Below are 10,244 nucleotides of genomic sequence, written 5' to 3'. Positions count from 1 at the left end.
TAGTCTGCTTAAGATGATCTCTCCCCCTCTGTCTGCCTTTTTTTAAAAGATTTTATTTATTTATTTGACAGAAAGACACAGCAAGAGAGGGAATACAAGCAGGGAGAGTGGGAGAGGGAGAAGCAGGCTTCCCACTGAGCAGGCAGCCTGATGCAGGTCTCCATCCCAGAACTCTGGGATCATGACCTGAGCCGAAGGCAGACACTTAATGACTAAGCCACTCAGACACCCCTCTCCCTCTCCCTTTGCCCCTCTTCCCCACTCCCTCTCAAATAAATAAATAAACCTTTTAAAAAGATAAATTCTAGTTAGTTAACATATGGTGCAATGTTAGTTTCAGGAGTAGAATTTAGTGATTCATCACTTACATTTAACACCCACTGTTCATCACAAGTGCTCTCCTTAATGCCCATCACCCATTTAGCTCATCCCCTGCCCATCTCCCCTCTAGCAACCCTCAGTTTATTCCCTATAGTTAGGAGTTTTTTATGGTTTGCCTGCCTCTCTTTTATTCCTACCCCCTGTGTTCATCTGTTTTGTCTCTTAAATTCCACACGAATGAAATCATACAGTATTTGTCTTTCTCTGATTGACTTATTTTGCTTAGCATAATACCCTCTGGCTCCATCCATGTCATTACAAATGGCAAGATTTCATTCCTTGTTATGGCTGAGTAATATTCCATTGTGTATATGTACCACTTCTTCTTTATTCATTCATCAGTGGATGGACACTGGGGCTCTGTCCATAATTTGACTATTGTTGAAAATGCTGCTGTAAACAACGAGGTGCATATGCCCCTTTGAATCAGCAGTTTTGTATCTTATGGGTAAATACCCAGTAATGTAATTCCTGGGTCATAGCATAGTTCTATTTTTATCTTTTTGAGGAACCTCCATACTGTTTTCCAGAAAGACTGCAACAGTTCGCATTTCCACCAACTGTAAGTGGATTCCCTTATCTCTGAATCCCTGCCAACACCTGTTGTTTCCTGTGTTGTTAATTTTAGCCAAGCTGACAGGTGTGAGGTGGTACCTCATTGTAGTTTTGATTTGTATTTCTCTGATGATGAGTGATGTTGAGTATCTTTTCATGTGTCTGTTAGCCATCTGGATGTCTTCTTTGGGAAAAATGTCTAATCATGTCTTCTGTCTTCTATTTCTTAACAGGTATTTGTTTTTTGGGTGTTGAATTTGATAAATTCTTTATAGACTTTGCAGGAGGAAAGAATATTCAAAGGAAAAAAAGAGAGTCTCTTCAAAAATGGTGTTGAGAAAACTGGACAGCAACATGCAGAAGAATGAAACTGGACCCCTTTCTTACATGATACACAAAAAGAAATTCAAAATGGATTAAAAACCTACATGTGAGACACGAAGTCATCAAAATCCATGAGAACACAGGCAGTAACCTCTTTGACATTGGCTGTAGCAACTTCTTACTAGACACATTTCCTGAGTCAGGGGGAACAAAAGCAAAAATGAACGATTGGGACTTCATCACGGTAAAAAGTTCTGTACAGTGAAGGAAACAATCAACAAAGCTAAGGCAAATATCAGAATGGTAGAAGATATTTGCAAATGACCTATCTGATAAAGGGTTAGCATGCTAAATCTATAAAGAACTTATCAACCTCTTTTCATTTGTCAATTGGATTATCTGGGGTTTTTTAGTGTTGAGTTGAGTTGTATAAGTTCTTCATATGTTTTGGATATTAACCCCTTATTGGATATATTGTTTGCAAATATCTGCTCCATTCAATAGGTTGCTTTTTTGTTTTATGATTTCGTTTAATGTGGAATAGCCTTTTATTCAGATGCCCCAATAGTTTATTTTTGCTTTTGTCTTCCTTGTCTGAGGGGACACATTCATAAATGATGTTGCTAAGACCAATGTCCAAGAAATTACTATTTTTCCTTTTCAGAGTTTTATAGTTTTATGTCTCACACATTTAGGTCTTTAATCCATTTTGAGCTTTCTTTAATGGAAAAGACTGTCTTTTCCCCATTGTACTTTCTTCTTTGTCACAGATTAATTGACCATACAAGTATGGATTTATTTTTGGCCTTTCTATCCTATAATTCTAGGGCACACCTTCCCGTGGAAGAATGGAAGAGCGGCAATACACAAATTCTAAAATCTTTTATGGCAATAAATCTTTTATGATTATACCTAAGACTGTACATTAACTATTCCTTATACAGTAAAAACCTGGAAATTTTGGTGGTACAAAACAACAAGAAATTTTAACAGTATTTTGTATATTGGTACATCTGTACATTTGGTATATTTGTACATTTTATTAAAAATGTGTATTTCATACATGTTTCTTCACTAATCAGCATGATTATACACAATTAAGTGCAATTTTATAATTTGGGTTACAGCATTATACTAATTTCTATTAATACTAATCTTAAATTTTAAAGATTATGAATGAGAGATAAACATAAGTAAAAATATATAAATTGCATTATTTATAACTCAATTATAAAAAAGCATCTAGTTCAATGCATCACATGATTCTACTCTCTCTCCCTTCTTTATATTTAATTATTAACCTTCCCATATTTTCTTCAGAGTAAATGAGTCATCTTCCCACAGAAGACATTCAGCTGCTGTTGGTAACTCAGGCTAACTTGGGTTTTAATTTGTTTTCTGATGGACAATAAGACGTGCTTTGGAAGGCATTAAAATAAATGATTCCAAATGTTTAAATTGTTTTAAGTCAATACAATTTACTGTAAAAAATGAATGAAATAAATAAAAACCTTAACCTGTTTGGAGGGGATATAATCCATAATTGAAAATGTCAACTCTGATAAAAAATCATAAATATTTAAAATTAAATGTGTTGTATATGGCTCATATTTTATATTCACCATGGTAGCCTGAAAGAATGAGTATGCTTTGAGCTTAAAATGAAAAGGGGAGCTGCTGCCTAGCAAGAGGAGAATGGACTAACATCAACACCATGAAAAACAGGTGGTTTTTTAAGCATTCCAAAAACGGGAAGTGTTATGTATTAATATTTGCTAATTTAACATTATATTAAGTTGTTTGGATTTTATGAATGCATGCCTTATTATTCACGTAATTTAAAATTACATGGGCATGTGTGTTTAAAATAGATTTTTAAAAGAAAATAAAAGTATGAGGTAATATTAATCAGAGCATAAAGCTCATCTTTAAAAACCATAAAAGGGGAGGGTTTGGGGAAATGGGTCAAATAGGTGATGGGAATTAAGAGGTGCACTTTTCATAAGCATCAAGTGATGTATTGAACCGTTGAATCACTATATTGTACACCTGAAACTAATATAACCCCATATGTTAACTAACTGGAATTAAAATAATAACTTAAAAATAAATAGAGCCATAAAAGAAAATCTCAAAGTCCTTAATGAAATAGAACACAATTCAGAAGAGAGACCTATTAAAAAATGTTTAATTTGGTACCAATTAGAAGGACCTTAAAGCATCACTTAAAATATCAAACTACTATTGTATAATAAACTGATAGTAATATAAAGCTTGAACAACCATAAAGCCTTATTACTAAAACTGGCCACTTGACCAGCAGGATCAGCATCATTTAGGAGTTTCTTAGAAATGAAGAATCTCAAAGCCCACCCTTGAACTGTTGAATGAATTGGTATTTTGTCAATAAGGTCACTAGGTGATCCATATGCATATTAAAGTGTAAGAATCACTGTCCTATAGCATAATTTTAATTATTACTTCATAAATTATACAGTATTGTTTATTTCATTGCATTAGAAGTGAATGAGCTACCTGACAAAGTTCTAGAAAATTCAATTTGCTATCTGAAAAATCTATTCTATTTATACATTTGCATATGCACACACCTAATAAATTTCTCTCTTATTTAGGTAGATACTTGATGATTATTAATAGCATACAGTAAAAGTGAATTAAATTTTTCTAATCCTAAAGTGGCAGGGTAATGAAAATGATATATTTGCAAATCAAAGAAAATAGTTTACAATAATTTCTTCAAATTTTTTAAAAGATCATTTTAAAGAATCTTCATTTTACAAATCATGATAACTTTAAAATGATTCAATCAGCAACTTCCCATCCTAAACTACTCATGTTAGAATTCTCATAACTTCTAAAAACTCTAATTTTCCAAGGTAGAAGGACTCTACTTTGCTAAAACCGCTGGAGCCTTGCATAAAACACAAACACACACTGTGGAAATTCCAAGCTATTTAAACAAAATAAGCATAGGGATTTCTTTCATTTTAAAATGCAGAAACAGGAGACATTATGCCTTAAGGACCAGAAGATATCTATAGGCATTTCCAAATTAATTCAACATACAGCAATGTATCAAAGGGATCCCAGTCCCTCAGAGCACTCTGGATGCTGAGATAGGTTCCTGAGAACCTTAGAACCCACCCTTGAACTGTTGAATCAATTGATATTTAGTCAAAAAGGTCACTAGGTGATCCATATGCATATTAAAGTATAAGAATCACTGTCCTACAGCATAATTTTAATTATTACTTCATAAATTATACAGTATTGTTTTTTATTTTTTTGCATTAGAAGTGAATGAGCTTAGTACATTCCATGTACAACATCAAAATTTACTAAAACGAATACAGACAATTCAAAATTCTATGATAAACTTAGAGTACTTTTCAAACAACTTATGCCAAATATTTACTTACTTAAGTACTTCTTTAAATCTGAGAAGTTAGGGTGAGTAACTATAAAACAGAGGGCAATATAATCTTTAATGTTATTTACCTAAAACTTTCCACTTCTAGGATGAGTAACAATTATGAATAAATGATAGTCATTTTTAATAAAATACGTGGAATTTTTAACAACTAGGATTATTTGAAAATGAAAGATTATTTTTAAATAAAATTTCTTAAGGGTCATTCAATCATATGCCTCACACTAATTTGTATTACAGAATACAAATAATCACGATTTGACCTATCCTATCTTTTCTTTTATGTAAAGATTTATCTGACACATATATATAAAGAGTTTAACTTATGAAAATGTGATTTATTTTGTGAAGGTATCTTAGGAAACTATTGTGTTTTAAAGAAAACATTATCTACTGAAAATAGCATGATGTAAAGAGAATCTGGACTCTTAAACAACTTACGTGGAATATCCTCTTGAGGTCTATTTTTCCGTAGTAGAGAATATAGACACAAGCTACCAAAAACCTAGAAAAGATGGATGCTGTGATGTTGAGAGAAGAAATAGAGAGGGAGAAAAGAAATCTCAGACTTTAATTTTTTCATTCAACTTTATCCACAGTTTGCATCGGTAATATACATTTAGTGTTCCATTTATTTTTAAATGCATCAGAAAATCAATTATGATAGATCTGTGACCAATACAAAGATTTCTGAATTCTTCAAAAAATTCACTTATAAAAGTCAATAAACTAGCATTCTGTAGAGATCATTATTAAACAAATGGTAATGCATTTTTACTTATTTCAATTCTAACATATCCAACATCACTTCTTTCTTGTGCCATACAGTAATAAAATTTAGCAGATGTAGCTATCTACTACATTTCTTAGGGCCTAATAAAATATTTCAGTTTGATTATTTAACACTCTTCAAATCACAAATCCAATTCAAATAATTATAATCATTCTTAACTCAATAATTGATGAAGTAAATATAAAAGAACCATAAGGACCATCTAGAATAAAATTTACACTTATTTAAAAACCAATAAAAGAAATACATTAGAGCCTTGGTAAAATGTTTCCTTGGGGACTATGCTGAGAAACTGACTTAGAGGCGGTGTTGCCTTCTGGCACTACAGTAAATAAACTAACATGATATAGACCTCAGATGGACCCATCTTAAATGGAATTTTGCTTTGCAGTAAAGAATGCTACAGTATGGTTCTGGTGTATTTTCCCTTTAAGGTAATAACTGACAAGTAAATGAAATAAGGAAGTGGCCTATAATTTCACTAATATTTCAATGATATGAAACAGGAAAATATCTGTGAAACAACTTCCAGGTTGATTAATAAGAGGACTTCTACAGCATGATAACTAAGAAAGGCATATGGATGATTGCTGTAGCTTTTACCGGTCACTTTATTTATAACATTGTCAAATTTCTACAACAAAAACTAACAACTTAAGATATTTATTTGCCATTTCTTACCTTTATTACCCAAGTTTTCACTAGGGAGATTGACTATGCCAATGAAGTTTTTTTTTGTTTTTTTTTTTTTGTTTTTTTTAAGATCCAACTGAAAAATAGTAACTAATTAGCTCAAATATTTAAAGTAATAAATTACTAATAATTTAATTTTTAAACCTTACAGTCACAAGAAGCTTTAATTCTTTAAAAGCTCCAGTTTCACACTTGGAGAATGTAAAGAACACATCCATATTCTAACGCCAAAATTTAATTATATGGCTTCATGCCGACGGATCAAAAAAAGTTGAGTTGTTCCAAAACCAACCCTTACTATACCATTTGGCACACTAGTTCTTAACTTTTATATATGCCCTTTGAAATAACCAGGCCAACACTTTTAATAAGTTGCATCCATATTAAGAGGTAACAAGTGCAAATAATCACATATTTAAGATATGGTACTTGCTTGGCTACTACAAAAGTAATTATACTAAGGTTCTTCTATAGCAAACTGAGTTATTCATTACAGTAATGTTTTTGAAAAATTCTTGCACTACTACCAACATAAATGCATCCATCTCCAAATTAAACAAGGACTTTGTAACATAGTATACTTATGAAAATATTTATAGACTGTTCTGTGTTTAATTCAACATCTTATTAATTGAGGATCATAAGATTTACAGGATCCACAGAAAGCCAGATTTTAAATAAAAACCTATTCTTTAATTGCTGCTCTCTGAATCTGAATAAAATTAATGGCAGTATACTCACATAATGTTACTGAAAGTCAGGACATAAACCCAAACTTTGGCAGTTTTATCAAAATGTCCTTGATAATTAGTACTTTGCTACTTCTCAAAAACCTTACTGCTTTGTGTAACATTTTCAATACAGAAATAAAATACTCTTCAAATAATACATTTTAAAAGATGATTAAGTTTTGCAAAATTAAATAGCATAAATTAAGCATATTAACATTGGGGTTTTTTTTTTTTTTTTGGACAACATGACATCATAACCAATTTAAGGAAAACTGCAATGGACTAAATAAAAAACCACAAATGTCACAATGTGAGGCACATTTAAATCCTCACATATTACTGACCTTACAAAATCTACTAAAACATTTTAAAGTTCCATTGATTCCATTAATACATAAAAAGAAACTGCAAAAATGCTTAAGACTATATAAGAGTCATCAATTACACAGGCACTTCACATGTAAACAATCTACAGTACAACTGAAAATATTTTGGCACCAACCTATAATACTAAAAGAATTTAATATAAAGCCAGAGTTCTGCATTTTCTACTCTTTTTTTTCTAGAAAACTAAGACCAAAGATTGAAGAAACTGCGTATAAACTAGAAGTGTATTAAATAACTCAAATATAGAATAGTTTTAAATCGGTAAAAAAATGATTACCTCATCCAGGTGTTTACTAGTATGCTATGATATAAAAAATTAAACATAAATGATTATTAAATTGAAACCACATTTTAAATTTAGTATCAATCTGGTTTTTGAAAAATAATCAAGGTTATCAACTGACTTAGTAAAAAGAGAATTTGAATTTATCAAAAACTCATATTAAGTTAATCCTGTCTCCCCCAAAAGAAGTTTGGGCAATTCAAATTTAATTTTTATGTTTAAACGTGATATTTTTTAACCTAAGTCTTGACCTAATTAAATTATTTTTGATTAGAGATTCTTATCATGAATTTGAGATATTTGAAATCGCTTCAAATAAATGCAACTATACACTTATGATTTTGAAATGTTACATCAAACTGTAGAAAGCTGAGATGCCTTGGTTGTAGGTAATTCAAGAAGAGCCTGAACTGTGACACCAACTTTCACAAGACCTCTCTCTTCCAAAATGTGATGAGGCAAACAGAGTCTTTCCTGAAAAACAAAATAAATGACATCAGAACATTTGGTTTTTAGTAGTGCAGTAAAGCCTAAACAAGTCAGAAATAGATTTTTAAAATGTTTCCTGTAAAACATCAAGTAAAAAGTACACCATTCTAGTTAAATTAAATTCTAATTTTAAAATTGTCTTATTGAGGTGTAATTCACATATAACATTATATTGGCTTCAGGTATAAAATATGATTATTTGAAATATGTATATGGTATAATGCAAGATGATCATCACAGTAAGTCTAGAACCATCCATTACCATACAAAGTTAACTTTTAGGATTTACTCTCTTGGCAACTCAAAGCTTATTCTATAATATCACTGACTATAATCACTATGTGGTACATTACTCCCATGACTTATTTATTTTATGACTGAAAGTTTGTACCTCTTGAGCCTTCATCACCTAATTTCACTTACTCTCCTCTAGCGAACACTATTCTATTCTCTGTATGTATAATGTACATTTTGTTTTCTTAGAATCCACATATAAGTGAAAACATAGAGGATTTGTTTTTCTCTGTCTGACATAATTTGCTTATCATAGTTTCCTCAAGGTCCAACCATGTCACAAATGGCAAGACTTCATTCTTTTTATAGCTGAGTAATATTCCAGTGTGTGTGTGTGTGTGTGTGTGTGTGTGCGTGACATCTGTATCCATTTTGACGGACACTTGGGTTGTTTCAGTATCTTGGCTACTGTAAATAATGCCACAGTGATCGCTGGGGTGTATATATTTCTTTGAATTGGTATTTTTGTTTTCCTTGGATAAATTTTCAGAAGTAGAATTGCTGGATCTTATGGTATTTCTATTTTTATTTTTTTTTTGAGGAAGCTGCATAGGATTTTCCATAGTGGCTATACCAATTTACATTCCCACCAACAGGGTATTAGAGTTCTCTTTTCTCCACATCCTCACCAACATTTTGTCTTTTTGACAGTCATTCTAACAGATGTGAGATGATATCCCATTGTTCTGCTTCTAAAATGGCTGTTTCAAAAGGTTTTAATGGTATGGGATTCTATTTTACAGGCTGTATTTTGATCTGATTCACATAATAAGCAAATATTTTAAAGTGAGAGAGGCATGCTAGATGTTCCCTAAGCTCTCTCTCTCTTTTTAAAAAGAATTTATTTATTTATTCGTCAAAGAGAAAGAGAGAGAGAGAGAGAGCACAAGCAGAGAGTCGGGGGGAAGCAGGCTCCCTACTGAGCAAAGATCCCAGATGTCGGGCTCCCCGCTGAGCAGAGAGAGAAGCAGGCTCCTTGCTGAGCAAGGATCCAGACGCGGTACTCGATCCCAGGACCCTGGGACTGGGATCATGACCTGGACTGAGCCACCCAGGTGCTCCTCCCTAAGTTCTTATGTTGGAGTAGAAAAAGCACTACATTTCCAGTCAGGACATCTAAGGGCCATGTGATATGATGTACTAAAAGTAATAAAATTCCCTGAGACTCAGTTTCCTTATCCTGAAGTCAGGACTGTGTGAGAAACGAAGTGAATAGTCTGGTGGTAGAAGTGCTTTGTAAACTCCTCAGTCCTGTACAAAATTGGCTGCTCTGGTTCATTCATTGTACCAGTTCCGAGGTTCCATGGTCTCCATATGAAGAGATTCAGTACTTTTTTATCTTAAGGTTACTTCCCTCCAGCTGCTACTGATGTTTTGTTGCTCCTTAGTTCCAGTAATCTAGAATTTGATAAGTAACAGCTACCTATTATAAGCACATCACGTGTCCTTTGATCTTCATAATTCTGTAAGAAAGGTTTAAAGCAACTTTGCATTAGGTGCTCATTAGCCTTCAATGATCCTACTTGAACATTACTTTTTTTTTCTTTTTTGTAAGTAATATCTACTACCAACGTGGGGCTCAAACTCACGGCTTCAAGATCAAGTGCCACATTCTCTACCAACGGAGCCAGCCAGATACCCCTCTTCTAACATTCTTAATGTTTTCAAGGGTTCTGTCTTTACCTCTTCTCTTTTAAACTATATCCTCTCTTTGGTATTATCAAGCTTTATCAAAACTGCAAGGGTTGGGGCGCCTGGGTGGCTCAGTGGATTAAGCCGCTACCTTCGGCTCAGGTCATGATCTCAGGGTCCTGGGATCGAGTCCCACATCGGGCTCTCTGCTCAGCAGGGAGCCTGCTTCCT

At 32.8% G+C, this 10,244-nt stretch overlaps 1 protein-coding gene across 1 annotated transcript in view; it reads right to left on the bottom strand.

Moving 5' to 3' along the window:
* Positions 1-5,291: 5,291 nt before the first annotated feature.
* Positions 5,292-10,244, bottom strand: part of LRCH2 (leucine rich repeats and calponin homology domain containing 2) — a 69,585-nt gene continuing 64,632 nt past the window's right edge. The window contains exon 18 of the mRNA XM_059386254.1: positions 5,292-8,072. Coding sequence (XP_059242237.1) covers positions 7,953-8,072 — 120 coding nt within the window. The 3' untranslated portion in view covers positions 5,292-7,952. The remainder of the gene's footprint in view (positions 8,073-10,244) is intronic.

The sequence above is a fragment of the Mustela nigripes genome, chromosome X (genome assembly GCF_022355385.1).
Source record: "Mustela nigripes isolate SB6536 chromosome X, MUSNIG.SB6536, whole genome shotgun sequence".
Classification (NCBI taxonomy): Eukaryota; Metazoa; Chordata; class Mammalia; order Carnivora; family Mustelidae; genus Mustela; species Mustela nigripes.
This window is presented reverse-complemented; position numbering and strand designations above follow the sequence as displayed.